The sequence below is a fragment of the Rhagoletis zephyria genome, unplaced genomic scaffold, assembly GCF_001687245.7.
Source record: "Rhagoletis zephyria isolate East Lansing unplaced genomic scaffold, Rhagoletis_zephyria_1.1 Rzeph_scaffold_02697, whole genome shotgun sequence".
NCBI classification, from domain to species: domain Eukaryota; kingdom Metazoa; phylum Arthropoda; class Insecta; order Diptera; family Tephritidae; genus Rhagoletis; species Rhagoletis zephyria.
The window spans coordinates 26,649-48,653 of record NW_016159781.1 but is presented as its reverse complement, the minus strand read 5'-3'; the positions used below and the strand labels follow the sequence as shown (position 1 = coordinate 48,653).

At 36.1% G+C, this 22,005-nt stretch overlaps 2 protein-coding genes across 4 annotated transcripts in view; one reads left to right on the top strand and one right to left on the bottom strand.

Annotated features, from left to right (window-relative positions):
• DppIII (dipeptidyl peptidase 3) overlaps positions 1–8,481 on the top strand; it is a 29,644-nt gene extending 21,163 nt beyond the window's left edge. The window contains exons 2-8 of one of the 3 annotated variants that reach the window (XM_017622088.1): positions 2,930–2,998; positions 3,080–3,291; positions 3,381–3,684; positions 3,823–4,424; positions 4,499–4,788; positions 7,271–7,413; positions 7,477–8,481. In XM_017622088.1, coding sequence (XP_017477577.1) covers positions 3,116–3,291; positions 3,381–3,684; positions 3,823–4,424; positions 4,499–4,788; positions 7,271–7,413; positions 7,477–8,334 — 2,373 coding nt within the window. In that variant the 5' untranslated portion in view covers positions 2,930–2,998; positions 3,080–3,115 and the 3' untranslated portion in view covers positions 8,335–8,481. The remainder of the gene's footprint in view (positions 1–2,929; positions 2,999–3,079; positions 3,292–3,380; positions 3,685–3,822; positions 4,425–4,498; positions 4,789–7,270; positions 7,414–7,476) is intronic. The other 2 variants (XM_017622090.1, XM_017622089.1) reach the window with 2 other exon arrangements.
• Positions 8,378–22,005, bottom strand: part of PolA2 (DNA polymerase alpha subunit B) — a 38,422-nt gene continuing 24,794 nt past the window's right edge. Inside the window, exons 4-8 of the mRNA XM_017622091.1 lie at positions 12,999–13,311; positions 11,435–11,922; positions 9,000–9,203; positions 8,744–8,927; positions 8,378–8,676 (exon numbers count right to left, since the gene is read on the bottom strand). Of these exons, the coding sequence (XP_017477580.1) occupies positions 8,530–8,676; positions 8,744–8,927; positions 9,000–9,203; positions 11,435–11,922; positions 12,999–13,311 (1,336 nt within the window). The 3' untranslated portion in view covers positions 8,378–8,529. The remainder of the gene's footprint in view (positions 8,677–8,743; positions 8,928–8,999; positions 9,204–11,434; positions 11,923–12,998; positions 13,312–22,005) is intronic.

Genomic DNA, 22,005 nt, shown 5'->3' with positions numbered 1-22,005 from the left:
ACCTTGTAACCTATGCTTAGAAGGCTAATTCCGCGGTAGTTGGCGCGTATGGCGGGGTCGCCTTTCTTGTGGATTGGGCAGAGCACACTTAAATTCCAGTCGTCGGGCATGCGTTCATCTGACCATATTCTGCATACGAGCTGATGCATGCACCTCATCAGCTCCTCGCCGCCGTACTTGAATAGCTCGGCTGGCAGGCCGTCAGCTCCAGCAGCTTAAATTAAAGAAACTCAATATATTTACATACAAAAGATAGAAAATTGCAATTGAGAGGATGTGCATTTTTTATTAAAACACATTATATTCTGAACATGCTATTTTCACTGCAAAAAATAAAAGTAAGATTTAACGCTTATAAATGGACCGCAAAAAATAAAAGTCAAATTTTAACTTTAATATTAGACCGAAAAAAGTAAATTTTTAACTTTAATATTTTTATTGAGCTTTGTACCACGGAAAAAGCAACAAAGTCTAAGCGGTAGAAGTTATAGCAGCCAAGTTTAAATAGCGGTAAATCAGCTGCATTTGATAGCAGTAGGTTGAATAAGGAAAATGAATCAGCAACACTTGTTTACAGGGTGTGCATCGCTCAGTGGTTAACGCTTCTGGCTTTGCACATCGATGACGCGGGTTCGATCCCTGCTGAGGTCTAGAAAAAAGAAGTCTGACGAGGAGATGTGGTGATCTCCGAAATAGCTGCTATACCTTCTACCGCTTAGACTTTGTTGCTTTTTCCATTTTTCCCAGTAAAATAATCGTGGTACAAAGCTCAATAAAAATATTAAAATAAAATGTTAATAAGCCACAATAACATTGACAAGTCAATTTTTAACTTTTATTTTTGACCGAGAAAATAAAAATCAAATTTTAACTTTTATATTTGACCGAAAAAATAAAAGTAAAGTTTTAACTTTTACTTTTGACTGCCAAAAAATAATGGTTAATTGCTGCCTTTTTTGAAAAAAGTAAAAAAAAAATTAAATCATAAAGGATTAACATTCCTTGGCTAACAAGCATCACATTGCTATGTATAAATGTTAAAAAGACCAATTCTTCCCGACTGACTTTTTGAATTGAAGTTTGAAAATAACTATTATTTTCGGACCCCGATGTTAATTTTTCCATTGTTAGGACAGAAATATAAATAGCAACGCTTGTACCATTGAGGCAGGCAATGGCAAACCCCCGAGTGTATTTCTGCCATGAAAAACAGCTTCTCATAAAAATACAATCGCCGTTCGGAGTCGGCGTTAAACTGTAGGTCCCTCCTCTTTGTGTGACAACATCAAGGCGCACGCCACAAATCGGAGGAGAAGCTCGGCCAAACACTAACATATGTGTAAGCGCCAATCTATTATTATTATTATTATTATTGTACCATTGATGGCACATTAGGATCTCAGGTCAGTTACCTTAATCCAACAAGTTGTATGTTCGCAAGTTCCAACAAGTGAGAAAGCTCTGGTTAATCTTTCAACATGGCGTACGAGCACTCGGAAATTCTTAAAAACTTCGACTTCTTACCTTAATAAATGGATCGGAGCGTTTCGAGGCTGGTTACGATCGGATCATTCTCTACACACATCCCTCCATGGGGTGAATGGGAGAAGGGCAGCCCCGGAGTGAGGTCCAATTAATATCTTCACGGATGGGTAGGGGCTGGATGGCAAACTTTGAGGAGGTGTAGAGGAAATCTCATGTTCAGGCTGCCGGATTTTTGCAGAGTCTTTCACGCAGTGGTGGCCGATATAAATGAGGTAGCAGATTGGCGAAGTACCAGTATTTTACCGATTATGATAGTCAACCGCCAATCGGAGAGCTAAGATCGCTCATGGTACGATAGAAAGTGGTTGAAGGAATGCCTGACCTCTTTCTAAATCGTTTCGGAGTATTTCCAAATCAAGTTGATCTGGGTGATATCACTGGAAGCTACAGGACTGACAAATAGGCTAGACAGGGTATCCTCGAGGTCATCTCCCCGGACTGGGAGGTCATAGGAGTTTCTTTGGCAAATTGTGGACTATTCCTGGACAGATGTTTTTTTTTTGTTTGTCGGAACTAAATATCCAAACAACGCATGCAGAAAACAGAACTCCGGCTGCATGCCACCCATTGTACTGGTTTCGCGTTCCTTTTATTTTGTTTTAAATCTACTTGATATACGAATATATCGAATCAGATTGGTGGGTGTAAACGGGTCCAGTTGTTCGTCTCTCAAAACATCGCTGCCAAAAACCTCAAATAATCCTTGCAAAGGCAGGGCACAAAAAGTTTTCCGCCATCTCATCCTAAGTTTCGCTAACTTGCAGCTTCTCGAAGCCTCGCAGACATTGCAAAGCGAAATATTCATCTATTCATATTCTGACTACGGCTTCGATAGCAGGAGGTGAGAGTGCTGAAACTGGTTGCGGACCGACGAGTACCTGGTCTGAGCTCACTCTGGCCAAATAGTCAGATGTCTCATTTTCAAAATAAAACAGCCTGGACGTAGTTAGGAGAGCTGGCCGATGCCTTGACTGCAAACATTTCATTTGGCGATTTTTTACTTTATTTTTTTTTATTTTTTTATGAACTGAAAACGTTTCGGTTTTCAACCGAACTCAAATGTGAAGGTTATATGTAAATGCTTTTTTATGTATGATACCGGATCACTTTGGACCACGTAAATTGTTTCTTTTTTTATCGGAATGGTGGCACACGTACTTCAAGGGCAAACCCGTACGAATTTTATTAAGTTCCGATCATTGGATCATGAATGAACTTATGGTACTCCTGATTTTTTATATGAGCATTGCAGTCGGTTGTGTTTTTGTTCAAATATTACTTGTTTATTTAAAGCTAGATTAATATTCATTGTTTCCTTGCATACATAAGTCAAATTTCATGATACATAAAAAATTGCTAATGCAAGCTTTTTTAACTATTTCAGTTCATGCTCTTCAAAAACTTCTACAAACCCTATTTAGTAGTTACATACTTTTCTAAGAAGAGTACAAATGTAAGTACCTGCTTCTTATTTTCTGATTGCCACCTACTAATAAATTTACTGTCACGGTTTTAACCCACTAATTTTTTCCAGTGTTTAAAGCGAAATAACTAAACAGATCAGATCAAAATGCTTAGCTTAAGAAGAAGTTTATTGTCCCATAAGAAAATCCGTTTGATCTGTACAGAGTTACCCACCAATAGCATCAAATTTGGAAATGCAAGAAATTCAGGAATCCTTCGAAATTTTAGTAATTTACGGTTGACACAAAATTTTGCCCATAGTACAAAAAAAATTAATTTAAGGTATAAATCAATGCCTCCCACTTGCGTATGCAAACTTCAGTAAATATGTATGTAATTAATTTAGATATTTGATTTTTTTCAAATTTCAGTTTCACCAGTTTAGTTATACGTACCATGTCTTCTGCCAACACTGCCCATTTTGTTTTGCCCAACTCCCAACCAATTGCTGACTTGGAATGCAAAAGTGCTTTCTCGAGTCTAACTGAAAAAGAAAAACTCTACGCCCACTACTTTAGTAGAGCTTCATGGGATGGTGGCCTTATCGCTCTGATACAATCCAGTCCGGAAGCGCCATTGATATTCTCACTACTACATCGAATTTTCGTTGCTGAGCCATTGCAAGAGTTGAAAACAAAAGCTTTGGCTAAGGATATTAGCGAGGATGAGTTTACGGTAAGCTTTGAGTACAGTATATATAGCCGGGTTTGATAAATACAGTAGTTGAAAACTTGTATTCGACTAGTACTGTTTATATATTTTCTTAATCATTTATCACTTACATAAGTACTAAATATTTACTTTTGCTTCCAGGCTTTCTTAGTTTACGCTTGTGGAATTTTCGCCAATGCCGGTAACTATAAAGGTATGGGTGACAGCAAAATCATTCCGAATTTGGATGAGAAAAAGTTCGAAGAGATTGTTAAATTGTCATCAGCTTACTCGAATGATAAACATGTACCAGCTGCGTACGAGAAAGCCGCTCCACTTATCTATTCATTAAAGCCGCGTAATGAGGTCTTAGGATTCGCTCCAAATGGCATAACCACTTACTGGTCAGATAATTGTACAAAGGAAGATGCTGATATTGTCAATGAGTGGTTAACATCTAAGCGTATAGAGCCTTACATGTGCCGTACATTTAAGTTGCAGGAAAATGGTCAAACGATCTATGACATTAAGCTGGGCTCAGTAGAATCTTCGAATAAGGATGGTATTACCTTGCCCTTGGAAAGCTATAATGGCAATAGTTTTCGTGTGACACGCGGTGACTATCAAAAGTTGCTGCAGCGTGTAAATAAAAATTTAGAAAAAGCCAAAAAGTATGCGGCTAACGAAAATGAGCAAAAAATGATTGAGCATTATATAAAATCTTTCCAAGAGGGTTCACTAGCTGATCATAAGGATGGTTCAAGGTAGGCCAGCGAACTGAGTTAAACTGTGTTATTTATTTTAAATAAAAAATCATGTACGAAATTGTCTATTGTAGGTGGTGGATTAAGGATAAAGGCCCAGTCATCGAAACTTACATTGGCTTCATCGAAACATATCGTGATCCAGCAGGCGGACGCGCAGAATTCGAGGGCTTTGTTGCTATGGTCAATAAGGAAAGTTCTGCTAAATTTGCCGAATTGGTGGCACGGGCTGAAAAGTTGCTGGAATATTTACCTTGGACGGAGGCCTATGAAAAAGACACTTATTTGAAGCCTGATTTTACATCCCTTGATGTGTTGACTTTTGCTGGCAGTGGAGTACCGGCTGGAATCAACATTCCAAATTGTAAGTAGCTCTGCGTGCTATCTTATACCATGTGCATAAAAATAGATTTAAAGTATTTTATAAATTAAAAAAGTATATGAAAATATCACTTATTTATATGTAAAGATTAATAAAATCAATTTAATTTTATGTTTTTCAATATTATTTTTTTCCTTTTTGGAATGAAAAATGTTAACTTCAAAGATTTACATCAAAGTTTTCTTTCATTGTACTAAAAAGACTTTTGCAAGTTTTAAATGCAAGATTTTTTTGAATTTGAATGACTTAACTACATAGATAGAGGCCAATCAAGTATTACGTAAGCAGAGTATCAGTCATTTTTAACAACTCCCTACTAATTGTAAGGAAAGTTCTTACCCCCTCCCCCTCCTATGCTTTCATAACAAAGCCCGACAAAAAAAGTGTCGTATACTTTCTACTGCAATGTGTTTTGGTGCCCTGAATACGAATCGGAAGTTCGTTTTGCTCCATCACTTCAAGATTTTTTCTTAACCCCAAAAAACATAGCAAATATTATGCGACAGCCACGTTTTTTGGATTAGAACAAAATCCTGACGTGAAGAAGCACAACGAACTTCAGATTCATGTTCAGTGCATTAAAAAGCTTTATTTGCGTGGCTAAAGGTCAGCTGAATAAGCCACACACCCAGGGTACGAAAATAAACTGTACAAAACAATTCCCATTTGCTCATCGACCATCATATCATTTGTAGTTTTGTACAGTTTTGTACATAGTCAGAAACAAATTGTAAGATTCACTGTCATTTTCCCCAACGAGAAACGTTTGCTTTTCGTTTGTGACAATTGTACCATAGGGTACGTTTTATATCTATGCAAACGTTCCAATTACGTGAAAAATATATTTCCTGTTAATTTTCATATCCAATTCAATTAAAAAACATGTACTACATGCAAACATATTTTTCTCTGCACGATTCATTTCGTTTGTTGTTTCGTCTGTAACTACTAAACTACTGTAGTGTACTATCGTAAAGTGAACTCAGCCGTTTTGTTTTNTTCGTTTGTTGTTTTGTCTGTAACTACTAAACTACTGTAGTGTACTATCGTAAAGTGAACTCAGCCGTTTTGTTTTCGTNGTGACAATTGTACCATAGGGTACGTTTTATATCTATGCAAACGTTTCAATTACGTGAAAAATATATTTCCTGTTAATTTTCATATCCAATTCAATTGAAAAACATGTACTACATGCAAACATATTTTTCTCTGCACGATTCATTTCGTTTGTTGTTTCGTCTGTAACTACTAAACTACTGTAGTGTACTATCGTAAAGTGAACTCAGCCGTTTTGTTTTCGTACTGTTGAAGTAATAAACGAAACGAAATAGTAACGTACAATATAGTTTATTTTTGTACACTGCACACACCTACAAAACAAGTGGCTGGGTTCGGGGATCAGACTATCCTTTCTATATGTATTTTGATGCGCTGAAACCGATTCTGAAGTTCGTTTTGCTTCATTATGTACGGATTTTTTTCTAACCTTCAAAAACGTGCCTTTGGCATAATATCCGTCCGGACTACAGATTCGTGTTCAGGGCACCAAAACACATGGAGGTAGGGCATTCCTGTTAAAAGTACATGACATTGTTTTTGTGGGGCTGTGCCGTTTCTTTTATCTGTTAATGCTTCTAAAATTTTATTCATGGCAATTATCATGTCCAGAAATAAGGAATTTATAGTCTAAATAATTTAACGTACATTGGATATTCATATTCGAATTAGAATCTAATAATTTTTTTAGAAATTGGTTGGTTACGTAATACTTGAATTTACGAAATAATTCGCTGGTTGTGAAAAAAAAACGAAAAAAGCTCAATGATTTCCTTAAAATCAGATCACTATACTACATATGCATTTGCTTGCGTATATCAATTTCATATATATGCATGCGTATGGATATCCCAGTGGGAAATTACCTTTTTCTACCAAGAAAAGATTAACNAATTGGTTGGTTACGTAATACTTGAATTTACGAAATAATTCGCTGGTTGTCAAAAAAAAACGAAAAAAGCTCAATGATTTCCTTAAAATCAGATCACTATACTACATATGCATTTGCTTGCGTATATCATCTTCATATATATGCATGCGTATGGATATCCCAGTGGGAAATTACCTTTTTCTACCAAGAAAAGATTAATAACTAACCGTGCCACAGGTTTTGAACCCGACCAACTACACGGCAGTCGAGCACGCATCCGTTCGGCTACAGCAGCTGTTGAGATAACGTGAACAAAAAACATACATGAGTTAGTTTTCAAACTTTTTGTTTTGTTTGTGGCTTCAAAGCTACACATCATCCTCTCGCTTACGTTGCGATGCATATTTTCGTAGAACCTTAGTTGTTAATCTTTTCTTGGTAGAAAAAGGTAATACAGTTTCATTTTCCTTCTGGGATATTTTTGAATTTATATACATATGTATGTGAATAATAATTGTTTTTCTTTTCAATTTCAAGATGACGAGATCCGTCAGGATGAGGGGTTTAAAAACGTTTCACTCGGCAACGTCTTAGCAAACATAAACCGCAAAGATCCCATTCCATTCCTCACCGATGAGGATCAAGAGCTGATGAAGGAATACAAAGTGAAATCTTTCGAGGTAAATATGTGGATCCTTTTCATATTAATAAAAAATATATTATGTACATGTGTATTTAAATAGGTGCAAGTAGGTCTGCACGAGCTGCTCGGTCATGGAAGTGGCAAACTCTTCCGCATAGATGAAAATGGCAAATTCAATTTTGACAAAGAAAACACGAAAAATCTTATAACTGGCAAACCAATTGAATCTTGGTATTTACCAGGTGAAACTTACGACACGAAATTCGGTGCTATTGGCTCTTCCTATGAGGAATGCCGTGCTGAAGCGGTCGGCTTGTTCCTTTCGTTAAGACCAGATATTTTAGAAATTTTCGGTTTTAAAGATCCTGTTGAGCAAGAAAAAATAGTCTATATCAATTGGTTGAGTTTGATTTGGAACGGTATGGGCGTTGCCTTGGAAATGTACAATCCTCAATCCAAACAATGGATGCAAGCGCATTCTCGTGCTCGCTTTGTCATCATGAGGGTGCTTTTAGAAGCGGGTGAAGGATTTGTCACCGTCGAGGAAACTGAGGAAGGCAAAAATTTGCGCTTAACAGTGGATCGCACAAAAATACAGACTGTGGGCAAGAAGGCCATTGAAGAATTCCTAAAAAAGCTACAAGTTTACAAATCAACTGCTGATATAGCAGCGGCAACTGAAATGTACGAACACTACTCAGAGGTGAGTGAAGGCGGTTCACACCCGTGGGCTAAATGGCGCGACATTTGTCTGGCACATAAAAAGCCACGCATAATATTGGTACAGGCCAACACCGATGTGAAGAGTGAAAAGGTGAATTTGAATACATATGAAGCCACACACGAAGGTTACATTAAGTCGTGGGTGGATCGTTATCCCGACACCGAAATCGATGATATTCTGGAAGAAATCGTGGACGAAGAGAAGATACACTTTCCAAGTGCCTTTGGGAATTAAATTAGCTGTTAAATTATATTATATAAGTATATAAGAAGAAGCGTTAATGATAAATGTGTATAATTTATTTGTAACATTTTTCATGCAAATGCTGTTTTGTATTACAACAAATTAAATGCTGAACATGCAAAATTGCAGTTTCACTTATAAAAATTGAACATTTAAATATTCATACTTATAGACAAAAATAACAGTCTAAACTTTGCGTATTTGGCAGGCAACAAAGTTACATATATTTGTATCGTCCTTAGAAGCTGGCGGTGTAATGATAAATCTTGCAAATGTGCCACCAGTGCTATCGGCCAGACGTCCTGGGTTTATAGCCAAACAACCGTTCACCACCTGTAATTCGTTTTTTTTTATAACATAAGTTTGCATTAATTTTTTATCAGCCATATCTGATATTTACCCTGATGAAACACTTTTGGTCACTCGGCAGTAAAAGTATATTTGGAATTTGTTCGATTTTCGCATATCTGGCTGCTAAGAAGCTGTCGAAGCTTATCTCATCGCATGCTGGTGGGTGAAGAGGATAGAAAGATCCTTGATTGAAAAGATGGTTGACGACGCGTTTTACTTTATCGCCGGCATTGCTGAAATATAAATACGGCCATTAAGCTGCAAATCGAGTTACATATATTCAAAATTAAATTAATTTAACCTACAACGCCAACTCATTTGAAATTATATGCTGCATGATATCCGTTGATGTCATTCCTATAACAATGCCATTTAAATCGATCATCGATGGGTCTGGTAAGAAATGCACATTTTGATAAGTCTTTCGCAGAGGGATCGACATCGTGGGATATACAGGATCAGCATTAGCGTCCTTATGCGAAGTGACAATTAAAATTGTTGTTGAGGTGCTGTTAAAACAATATGTAATTTAGATTTAAGATTTACATACATACATATATGTAAAAAGCTAAATATTAAATTAAAATTCATAAAAAACGGAACTCATGTTAAATTATAGAAAACGAATTATAAACATCTGACGATTTTTTGCGTTGTGGTCAATTGTGTCAATAAATGGAAAAGATTCCCAAGTTTGCATAAAGGAATGTTCGTTGACTTTTTATTAAAATTAATTACTTCTATAATATAAACCATTTAAATATAAGCTTCAATTTAGAAAAATATGCTCATTTTCAGCGAATCCGTTGCCAGAATTTTTGACTACATATTTGTATAAAAGTTTTATAGCCCATACAGCATTTTTTTTTTCAAAAATCAACGGGATTATGTAGCAACTTCAAATCAGCACATCATTATACTAAAATTGAATGGGCTAAAAAACTGCTTACAAACAAATTTTTAAAAATTCTGAGAAAAGAGTTTGAAAAATTTGCATATTTTTAGATAAAGGTTGACACTTATATTTAAATGGATTGTATTTTAGAATGCACTATATTTTTATAAAAAAGTAACGAAAAAATTTTGTTATGAAAAACCTGCAAAACCGCGTAACTGACATTTGCTGCCAAAAATTCGATTTTCTCACACAAGCTCGCGACTCAATCCTTATGCATTCGTCTTGAAATATACTAGCCAGAGAATTATTTTGAAATATGAGCGTTTTTACTCTCTAGAGCATAACATATGCAACCTCACATACGCGGTTTTGCATTATCTTGATACGCGGCTTTGCATTTTGTTGAAACGTGGTTTTGTACTTTAAACGACGATATGTAGTNAAATATGCTCATTTTCAGCGAATCCGTTGCCAGAATTTTTGACTACATATTTGTATAAAAGTTTTATAGCCCATACAGCATTTTTTTTTTCAAAAATCAACGGGATTATGTAGCAACTTCAAATCAGCACATCATTATACTAAAATTGAATGGGCTAAAAAACTGCTTACAAACAAATTTTTAAAAATTCTGAGAAAAGAGTTTGAAAAATTTGCATATTTTTAGATAAAGGTTGACACTTATATTTAAATGGATTGTATTTTAGAATATATTTTTATAAAAAAGTAACGAAAAAATTTTGTTATGAAAAACCTGCAAAACCGCGTAACTGACATTTGCTGCCAAAAATTCGATTTTCTCACACAAGCTCGCGACTCAATCCTTATGCATTCGTCTTGAAATATACTAGCCAGAGAATTATTTTGAAATATGAGCGTTTTTACTCTCTAGAGCATAACATATGCAACCTCACATACGCGGTTTTGCATTATCTTGATACGCGGCTTTGCATTTTGTTGAAACGTGGTTTTGTACTTTAAACGACGATATGTATTTATCTATTAATCGACTTCATACTTAATTCTTGTCTGCGGAGGACAGTACTTCCAATGCAACAGGCATTTCTGACCCGGTTTTGAAAATGTGGCAGTTAGAATATTCCACAAAAATGTTAAGCAGTAAATTTAAATAGTAAGAATCTGTGATTTAAGGGAGAAGAGTAAATACATTTCTGATGAAAGATAATAGAATTTTCCCTTAAGAAGGAAACTTTAACCCTCTGTGTTGATATGGAGCATTACTCCGTTGGGGGTTTGACTGCCGCGCATAAATAATAAAGATTGTCCTAATCGGTTAAGGTCCTGAAATAACTATTTCCCTGCGGAAGAAAAGTCGCAGACCATCCTTATTTTCAAGATGGTGGTGATGCCACAACACCCTGAGTTCCGAAAATCCTGCTTAACATTTTGTACGGCTGGCCTTTCAGTATTCTAAAAGAATGAAACACCATGCAAAAGATCGTCAAATTTCGATCCTAATTCGACTGTACTAGAACATACATATCGCCGTTTAAAGTACAAACCGCGTATCAACAAAATGCAAAACCGCTTATGTGAGGTTGTAGAAATTATTTTCAAGAGAGTAAAAACACTCATATTTCCAAATTGTTCTCTTTTTTATAAAGCAATCGCATTTTTGGCTAATACATTTCAGCACGAATGGATAAGAATTAAGCCAAGAGCTTGCGTAAGCCAATTTTTGGCAAAAATGTCAGTTACGCGGATTTGCAGAACGACGATACGCGGTTTTGTACTTTAAACGACGATATGTGTATATGTAAATGAAAAAAAAATAAATAAAAAATTTAGTTTAGAAAATCTGTGTAGACAATCATTACTAACCCAATAGCATCCACAATGCTTGCGATCATTTTTTCAAAGAACGACTCAAACGATTCGGCCAGTGTCACATTTTCACTAATCAGCTTATGCTCCGCATCCAAAAAAGGTCCAGTCAATACCAAAACATCCGGCTTGTGTTCCTTTAAGTATGCAATCAAATCATGCAATGGTTCATATACAAGATCATCATCGTGCGTATATGGGCCGGCAACGACGACAAAACTTAATGGATCTGTAAGTTTCGGTGGTGTAGGTGGACTTAGTTGCCGCTCAGCCAATACTTCGTCCACAATGAAAGTATCACCTTTAGGATTTTTACCACTCACGATTGCAATTTGTCCGGGGAAAACTGCCACCGACTTGGCTTTAGAGAAATTCAAACGCACCGTTAGGCAACGTGCTTCATCTGTGCCGGCTAACATGGTGGAAGAAGGGTCTAATGGGCCTTCATGATCACAGCAAATGGTGCCAATTGTTTTTGTCAATTCCTATAGCGGTACAAAAAGTATACATACATATGTATGATTAGGAAATACGGGTATGAACTCGTATTTATATGTATTAGGGTGGTCCAAAATAAGTAAAGTCCGAATTTTGNGCGGTACAAAAAGTATACATACATATGTATGATTAGGAAATACGGGTATGTACTCGTATTTATATGTATTAGGGTGGTCCAAAATAAGTAAAGTCCGAATTTTAGTGGTCTCACCCCCTAGGATTGTTCTATATCGAACAAAATATACCCCTTTTATTTTATTTTGAAATCAAAAAGTATTTCGAGGTCGCTCAAATCACTCAAACTTTTCCATGTATTTTGTATGGGAAAAAAATAACTTTTCCTGGAAATGGTATCGAGTTCTTGAAAATCTATATTTTTCGATCGGAAAAGTCTGGTTCTCTTCAGGAAACTTCCAATAACAATATCCAATTATTTATTTAACCATTTTTTAATAATGAAGATTTTTTATTTATCCCCCTCATTGCATTTTCTGGCATTTTCTAGGGGTTTTGGCGGTCCTATAAACTATAGTTACTAAGAGAAAATTGTTAAAAAAATAATTGGGTTTTATTATTGGGAATCTGTTGAAGAGAAACACGGTCTTCCGATCGAAAAATTTTGATTTTCAATAATTCCATACCATTTCCACGAAAAGTTCTTTTTTCTCATACAAAATACAAGGAAAACTTTGAGCGCTTTGAGCGACCTCTAAATATTTTTTGATTTCAAAATAAGAAAATAGGGGTGAACTTTTTTTCGATATAGAACAATCCTAGGGGGTGAGAGGATACAAATTCCGACTTTATTTTTTTGNAGGGGTGAACTTTTTTTCGATATAGAACAATCCTAGGGGGTGAGAGGATAAAAATTCCGACTTTATTTTTTTTACATGTATTTTTGGACCACCCTAATATGTATACATACTATAATGGCATAGTGCATGTTGTGTTATAAAGAAATTAAAAGAAAACCAATCTGAGGTCCCAAATGGCAGCAATGAATTTTCATAATTACAACTACATACATACATATACGCCTACTCTCCTTAACTCTACCACCCACCTGTGAATGTTCGTCCACTTGACTCAGCTCGTAATCGTCCGCATTTGTGCCAAACACCTTTTTACACAGCTCTTTGCCGATGTGAAAAATGCGATCAGCTGCGATATCACACCTTTCGCGCAGACAGTCATACATGTAATTGGATTTGGGCTCATCGAGTGTCTTACCGTTGTGGCATAGCAATTGTTTAACTTGGATTTTCTTTTGCTGCGTGGATGCCCATTTTGCGGCACCGATAAGCGTTGGATTGCCAAAAGTGTAAACGATCTTGCCTGAGCCTGCTGTGGCACTGTGGGTGCGTGGTGTGCCGGTGCTGTTGGGAAGAAAATATGTACATATGTGTTCATATCAGTGGGCAATGAATAACAGAAGATTACCGCAGCAATAAGTGTGGGTGTTTGAATTTAACCGAAAAAGGTGATACAATAAAAATTTATTTGATCATACGGGTATGTACATAAATATGTAGAAATGGAGGCGAATAAGGAACGGAAAATTGTTTGTCTTAACGGGAAACATACTTCAATTGCCAGATATAACATTTAATCCTGCTGTGAATTTTATTTGCAGTAAATGCCGTTAATCTGCGAGAGAATAATAATAAAAAAAAATTTACTTCAGCGCAACATTTTATGCGGCGATTACGCGGCTGGGAAACGAATGCGAAAATTTGCGAAGTTCAGTTTAAATAGTTGAATAGTAAAAATTGTACTATTTCACATGTAGTAACCCCGATTGAAACAATACAATAATCATAAAGCTACATTCATATATATGTATACTAAAAACTAAGCTTAATTCGACTTAGTATAACGGAAAGGGCAAACGTTTAGCCATACGCGATTTTTTCTGTTCAAGTACACTTTCAATGCAGGTACACAACAAACAGGCACAATTGATGGAGAAAAATAGATAAGGTATTAGAGGTGGACATACTTCTTGTGATTTTTGCTTACCTTAACTTATACCTCTTTTTTATTTGCCACTATGTACAGCCATTTTTCGGACTGGGTCAGTAACAGCGAACCACGCCAATTGCCTCCCTCATATGTGAAGTTACGCCAGTTATTTACACCACCAAAGTAGGACCTATTGGCAAGAATTATTCCTTGCTTAACTTTCAGACTTAACAATATTGATAATATTAACGCTGGATCCTTGATAGACGGTCTTTTACTATTTAAAAAACTACTTAATTCCGGTAAAGAAGACCTCAAAACTCTACTGGGTACTACGCAAGACACCGTTTTCTTCCTTATCACCTTAGTTCGTATACGACTTTCTGAAACAAACGTCTGTTCCTGGCGCAGATTAGATCGCTAAGGTGATGCTACACATCGGAGGCGCTAGGCTACATTAAACGCCTTCGGCCGCGGTGTTTATGGCCCTTAATAAAAATAATAATAATACTTCGAAGATATATAACTTCCAATAGCGACATTTCTCCCAATATACATACATTTGAGCGATTCATAACGGTGTCGTAAGTGTCGTATTGTTGTATGTCGTAAACTTTAAAAGCTTAAATAAATGTTTAGAGAACTTGGAACGTCAACCAACTATTTTTTTAGCACTACAAAAAATCATAATATGACTTTGATGGTACTTTGCGAACTCCCTTAATATATTTCTGAGGCGTTTACGACAAACAACCAACCCCAACAACCCCAAGTATCTTTTCTTCGTTTATCGCTATATCGATATTTTTGCATCTTTTTTCCAAATTGTAGAATGCTGCGGTATCGGCTCTGATGTTGACATCAACTACATGTATTTCAATGCCATCTGCATTCACCAGGAACTGAAAAAGTCACATAAACTGAGTTGCCTTATATAAAACTTCGCTGGGTGTCCCGAACGTCACTCTACATAGATTTGAGGAGAACCTGAATTTGCTCCTTCTATCAGAAGCGGCTTTGAAGTCGACGGCAAGCAATGTGTGCCGATTGTTTTTTGTCTAGAGTTTTTCCTGAATTTGACGTGCTGTTGGCTTTTGCAGGCCTGAAGCCACACTGATAATTAGCTTCAGTTGCAATGGTAATTGGCCGCGGTAATTGACGCAAACAACATTCTAATCTATCATGTGACCGGATTGCGTTGCCTGTAGATTAGATAATATCCCTCAGGTAAGCTCTTTGATTGATGAAGACCCACGGTGTTTCGAAAATTCAGATCCCTTAGTTTGGTATTTTTCTTTCTGAGCGCTTTCTTTATCGTGCTTGGACCTAACGCAAAGAAGGGCTCAAGTCCTATCGGGCGTCGAGTCAGCAGTCTTATCGTTGGAAGGCTATAATTCAGGCCACGGGTCGCCAAACTGCAAACCGCTGATACAGTTTTAAGATAATTCATTTGTTAGCCATTTTTGTTTCATACAACAAAGATTCGTAGTCGCTAATTGTAGACAATGTTTTAGCTCTTTCTTCGTATGTCCCGAATGCATTTCTTTTAGACTGCACAAAAGCTTGTAAAGATTTCAAACAATAAAGCAATTTTCAGGTTCAACCATGATACAAAAATTTATTTGTATCTGGGTTTAACCTTTGCAGAGAAACAAATCTATGAGAATATCATGCCATAACAAAATGTACAAAACTGTTTCGTGGGAGCACATTTTGTTTGCAATACCTTGAGCTTAATTTCTCACAATATCTTTCTGTTCAGCGGCACCTCGAATTGACATCAACGCGCAACGCTCCAATTCAATGATGGTAGCTAGAACCCAAAATGTCATATCACGCAGTCGACGGCATGAACTATACAAAGAGCTCATCTAAAATATAGCAAATTTAGAGAATTTATATTCGAAATTACATTGTCATCGTTATCGGAAGCATCGTACAGCCTCCTAAGTAAAATCCCTATCAGCTGATTGTAAAAAAAAAAATGCCTACAGATGAGAGCACCCACGGTGCAGCGAACAAAGGTGGCGCCGTCAGTGGTACCGCTACTTTGGTTTTGCCGATTTTGACACTTGTGGTAACTTGTCAATAAACCTTTGTTTACAAATCAGCGAAAGAGAAATTTGAATTATATGTGAAAAATCAGTTTAAATTGTATTAATTTGCAATTGGTGAGTGATTTTTGAGTTGGAGACTGTGTAAAAACTAATACAATGAGGTGATGAGTGTTAAATTGCGACAGCCGTCAAGATGCAAGAAGCGTAGATGCTAGTGTAGCGCTGGAACGAATCGCTGCATTTTGTGTACATAGGGCACGGCAAAGCCGTTCTCGAAATGTTTCTTTATTATTACATTAACAGCATTTCCTCGCAATGATTTTGCTTCTGCTCCAAACAGCCTCCATTAGCAAGTTAACCAATCAATCCCGCTGAGATGCTGCCGCGGTTTTCTGCAGCAGCCTTAATTGCAAAGCAATGGAGTGCACTAAAACGTTTGCTGAAGCAGCCTCAATTGCAAAGCAATGGAGTGCACTAAAATATTAACTGTTCTCTAATAGATTAGGTGAAAAATGCAATATTTTCGCATTTAGCAAAATTAAAACACGTTTTTCGCTGTAAAGTGAACTGCTTTGGCAGTTTCAACTCGTTCTTCTTTTCGCTCTATTCTTTGTTTACTTGTGGTACACAAATGTCAACGCCCAGGACGGCGCAATCTTGTATTCTATCATTCTTGGAGAGCACCTGTTTTTTTTTTTAGCATTTCCTGTCACCTTCTATAATTTCTTCCATTTCTGTTACAATTTCTTCCATTTGTATTACAATTTATTCCAAATAGACCAATACATAGGACCCAAAACACCAATAAACTATATATATATATATATAATAGTACTCTGAATTGCTTTTGAAATGGAAAGTTTATTAACAACTTTTTCGTTGGGGAAAAAATTACTTTGACCATTCAAATTAATTTCAAAAATATGGGGTTGTTTTTGCTATAATTGCCATCAACCATTTCCATGGTCACGAGCTCGGAAAAACTTTTTATTTTTTTTTTTTAAGTTCATCACATTTTTTCAGGTCAGAAAGAAAAAAATTAAACTTTTATATTGCAGATCGTTTTAACAATCTTATGGGATAAAAAATTACCTTGACCTTAAAAACGACCTTCAAAAGTAACATTTTTGAATTTTCTTTGTTTGATCGGAAAACAGTATAAAATAAACTTCTTTAAAAAATTGCTAATTTGTTTTTCGGTTCTTCCGACCATGAAATTGTATTTCTTTACGCAGGAACAATCAACATTTATGTTTAAAAATATTTGAAAATTTCATTGGATACTGCATTCCGGTCAAAAAAAGGAATAAATTTAAATCTCCTGTGTTTTTAAGATCGAAATTACATCCTAAAAAAAGGGGTTTCAATGTTTTCTTATACAACTGGGTTATTTTTCCTGAATTTTCCACCTTAAAAGCTTTAAAATACTGTTGAACTTATTTTGCTAGCTGTAAAGAAAACTAAAGGATGTGAGCACCCTGCCTAGAAAAAAAACCTTTTTTTTAGGTTCTACCAAAAAATCGAACGACAAAAAATTTTTAAAAATTTAGTTTATGGTAGTGTTACCATAAGGTAGATTTCGAATTTCTGTAATTACCTATGTTCAGAAAATATGGAAAGCGACATCCGGAAATGTGGAAAGGAAGATCAGGTGTCAGTTTCGGATAGGGTTTCTGTACTAAATTATTAGGACAAAACTTAACAATAACACTACATAGATTTAAACAAATATTGTACGTTAATTTCTCCGAGGCTATTCCCCTTTTTGTAATGCAGTGTCATGTCCTTCTTTATTATAATCTACGAAGCAAATGAAAATGCGACGTCTAATCAAATTAAGGTATTGCAGTGTAATGTTATTTGGTAAATTTAAGACAGAAAATTACAATAATCGTAATTGGAAATTCGATACCGAATCAAATACTGACAGAAAACTCATTAACTGGGTATTTTAATTGACTAACGCTGCTGGAAATTGTCATCCACGAATGCAAACAAACAATCAACTAAAAGCGCGCTGCTAGCCATCAGACCAACTAGTCAGCCAACATCAATTTTCTCAAAAACAATGTGCAACGAAACGGTGGAAAGTTACTAGTGCTGGCAGCGTTTTTCAATTATTGCCCAAAAATGAAATCGAAGGAGACGACATAAAATTTGATCATTATTATCAACATTATGGCCGGTGTCGCTTTAATCAAATTGCAATGCAAAATTTTATGCTTCGCAAATGTCGAATTCATGTATGTACATATGCATATTCACAAATATGTATGTACATATATACATATGTACAGTTGTGTTCATAAAAAAAGTAACGGCACAGTAAAAAAATGTCAACACTAAGTTGTTTCTAAGCTATTCGGTATTGCAAATTGAAGAGTTGTGCTTGAATTTATTACATATATATGTAGATAAGGGTTTTAATAATAGAAAAAGTAACGAAAATCGGGAGTTTTGGTGCGCATCGCTCTTTTAAGATTTTTAAAATAAATCCTCGCTAAAATCTGCTCTTTATTAAAATAGTCGTACTAGATTAGATTAAATTACCGTAATTAAGTTACCGTGACCGAAACGATCTATTGTAACAAACCTCTATTCAACTGAATGTCATTTAGATCGTGTGCTTCTAGGTACGGCGATCTAGTAAGGAAGCCTGTAACAATTCTTACTTCAGGTCTACTGCGGTGAAGGAGTTCTTCGGTTGATATATCCAGAATGAAGGGCTTGACCTATCTGTTACCTTCCGTGTTTGTCCAGGAATTTTGCGCTTCGTTCTTCATCTAGATAATGTAGTTTCGCCTAACGTCGCTCCATGCAGACCAGTAAAGGGTCCTGGGCCTAAGAATCCCTGTGCAGCCCATGGCGAGAATATCGACACTTCATTGCCCAGGACTCCACTGTGTCCCGGTACCTATGTATATGAGGTATATCCGGTTCCTAAAGGCGATAGGTATTACAAGATGAAGGCAGTCCTACACCAGCTTTGAGGTGACCTCGTGCGCTTTAAGAGCGAGGAGCGTCGCTCTTCTGTCCGAGTGTATGTAGATGTGATTTTTGGTTGCTCTACTTTCTACATACTGCCTCAGACATAGTTAAATGGCGTGAGCTTCGGCCTGAAAGACAGAGTTTCCTTGCTCCATGCTGGTGAAAAGAAGCCGTCTGGGTTGTATGCCGTAAACTCCTGCTCCGACACCGTGGTCAATCTTGGAGCCGTCAGTATAACAGATTCGGCTGTCCTTCCGGGGTTTAGATCGTTCGTTGTGCTATTTGTTCAGTTCAATTATTTATTGGTTTATCCTAGTACAACAAGTTGTTCCTGTCGCAGGTCTACACAGCTTATGCGCAACCTATTTTCTTGTTATATAATCCTGAGGGTGGAAGGGTGTATAAGCTTACTGTCCCCTGAGATGACAACAACATGAGCCCTGCTGTAAACAGCCGTGTGTAAGATTTATCGTGATTTCCTTCCTGTGTGGCTTAACATCACGGTGTCGATTTAGTGCAACGGAACAATTCCTGCTTGATCAAGGCCCTGAAATGCCAACACTTCAGCTCCAATCGGCAGTGTGTGGTGGACACACTGGTCACCTTAGTAGGGCCGAAACCTACTTAGAGTCTCTGCCGTTCTCTTAATCATTGCTGGTTCTACCCGAATTTAGGTTGTAAACCACAGCCACCACGATACTCCCAGAAGGGGCCCTACCTATGAACAGACCGGAGTAATGCTCGCCAGCCAGACCAGCTCAAGCAGGCAGACTCGCCAGACTCACTCAACCCGCACTACTCGCACAGCCACAGACTTGCAAAACTAATAGAAAGATTCGCAAAAGGAAAGCGCAAAATTGAATTAGCGATTTAAATTATTACAATAAAAATTCTGAATGAGTTGTTAAGTTACTTAATTACATCCTTCATTTTACCAACATTGTTTGGTGTTTTTTTTTTTAATAGTACATGCAATTGTTTTATTAGACCTTGCACCAAATTCACAAAATGAAAAGTAATATTATATCACAAAACACTTTACTTCACACTTTATACAAAATACTCGAACCTATATTTGCATGAAAAATAAATTAAGGTTAGATGCCTGTAATTTAACGTTATTTGACAAGCTGATCCCAAAAACGGCCGTTAGGGTGCCTATTAATGTCAAAAACATGGAAAGAATATGAAGGAAAAGCGCAAATAATATTTCTCAACAATGTTTCTTCAAGTTTATTTAAGCCAAAGTGCATCCAGCAGCTTTTACTAAGAAACGAATTTTCATTTAAATCCGTCCATAATTCTATTTTTACCCCCATTTTATATGGAAGGGAAGCACCGTGCGGCTTTATGAAAACCACATCAAAAAAGTAAGTACATACATTTATATGCTTTGCATGCGTGTATGCACGTATGTATGTACGTAGGGGTATGTGTGTGAAAAAAAAACGAAACAGAATTAAATTGGCACATGATATGACAGCAATAAGGCAAAAGGCAAGAATACGAAAAATTAGGAAATCGACAAACGCTGGTGACCGAAGCCATCACCCCACACGAGTGAATGCATCAACCCACCACCAACACACTACCACCAGCCCATTCAGTAAGCCACTAAGTCCGTCAGACTGTCTGCTTATCCGTAAGCGCAGTCAACCAGTCAGCCAGTCCAATTGGGCCAAAAAAGCTTTGCTCATTGCCGCTTGCAAGTATCGTTATGGCCATTCGACGAACTCTTTTTCGCAATCCAATGCATTCGATGCAAAATTAAAAACAAAACAAAAAACACAACACAAGCTGCATAGCCAGCAAGTAAATGATAAAAAAAAAAATAAAAATAAACGTAGAAATAAAGAAAATCTAACGTAACTATGACCTGTAGCAAAATGCCAGAAGCATAACCAAATGTAAGACGCCGATGCAGTGCCGCAAATGCAACCATAAAATTACATACACACATATGTATATATGTGTTTGTGCAGATAAGTCAGTATGCAAGTGGGTAGTATGTGAAATGAGAAGCGCCATACGTCAAGCGCCGCACGATGCATCACATTATGCAGAATAAGAAAATCATATAAAACATTATTGCCTTATGTTGATATGTAAGTACATATGTACATATCTATGTATGTATCTATGTATGTATACCCAATAAACATTTTTGTTAAATTAAACTTTTAGGTGCATTTGAGAATCATTGCTTTTTAATATGGAATTTTCCTTAATTTTCAAACTGAGAAATATTGAATTTCCAACTCTTTCTCAAACGTGAGTGGAGAGGAACGAAATGGAATCCAGTTACCCAAGCTCATTGAAATTTTTATATTTTGCTGCTAAAGATGTATGTAACAGAAACACCCAGTTTTCATAGGGAAGGAATTTTTTTTTATGTGGTTTAACAGTTTATTCATTCACTTACTTTAACAAAGAAAAATACATTTGATGTAAAAAAGTAGTTACATAAAGTTTGTGAAGTATTTATTTGTAACATAAAAAGGGCGATAAAATTTACCTTTAGCATTCGATCTTATATAAAAAGTTGTTTAATGTAACTAAAGTGCCTATTTAAAATATAAAAATTCTTAAAAAACTGTTATATCCGATTTTGGGATTTATTGCGACAAAAGTATTAAAAGTTTGTCAATGTCATTGTGGCTTATTAACATATTAATTTTATTATCGTTATTGACCTTTGTACCACGATTATTTTAATAGGAAAATTTTTCCTAATAAAATAATCGTGTTACAAAGCTCAATAACAGTATTAAAATTAAAATATTACAAGTTTGTTTTATTTGGACTTGTGGCATTTTCAGTATATTTTTTCTAAATTTTTTTACAAACAAATTTTATTTTTAACATAAAAATATTATTTCATTTTAAGCAGGCAAACTGTTGGTCACTATCGTTGCAGCAGATTATTTCTTTCGTTCTACAGATCAGTCACAAAATGATACTATCAAAAAATTACACTCAAATAAGTAAATTCCGACAGCCAAATGTTTGAAATTTGTTTTCCAATGTTTGTTGGGTATGTTTATTTATTTATATATGTATGTG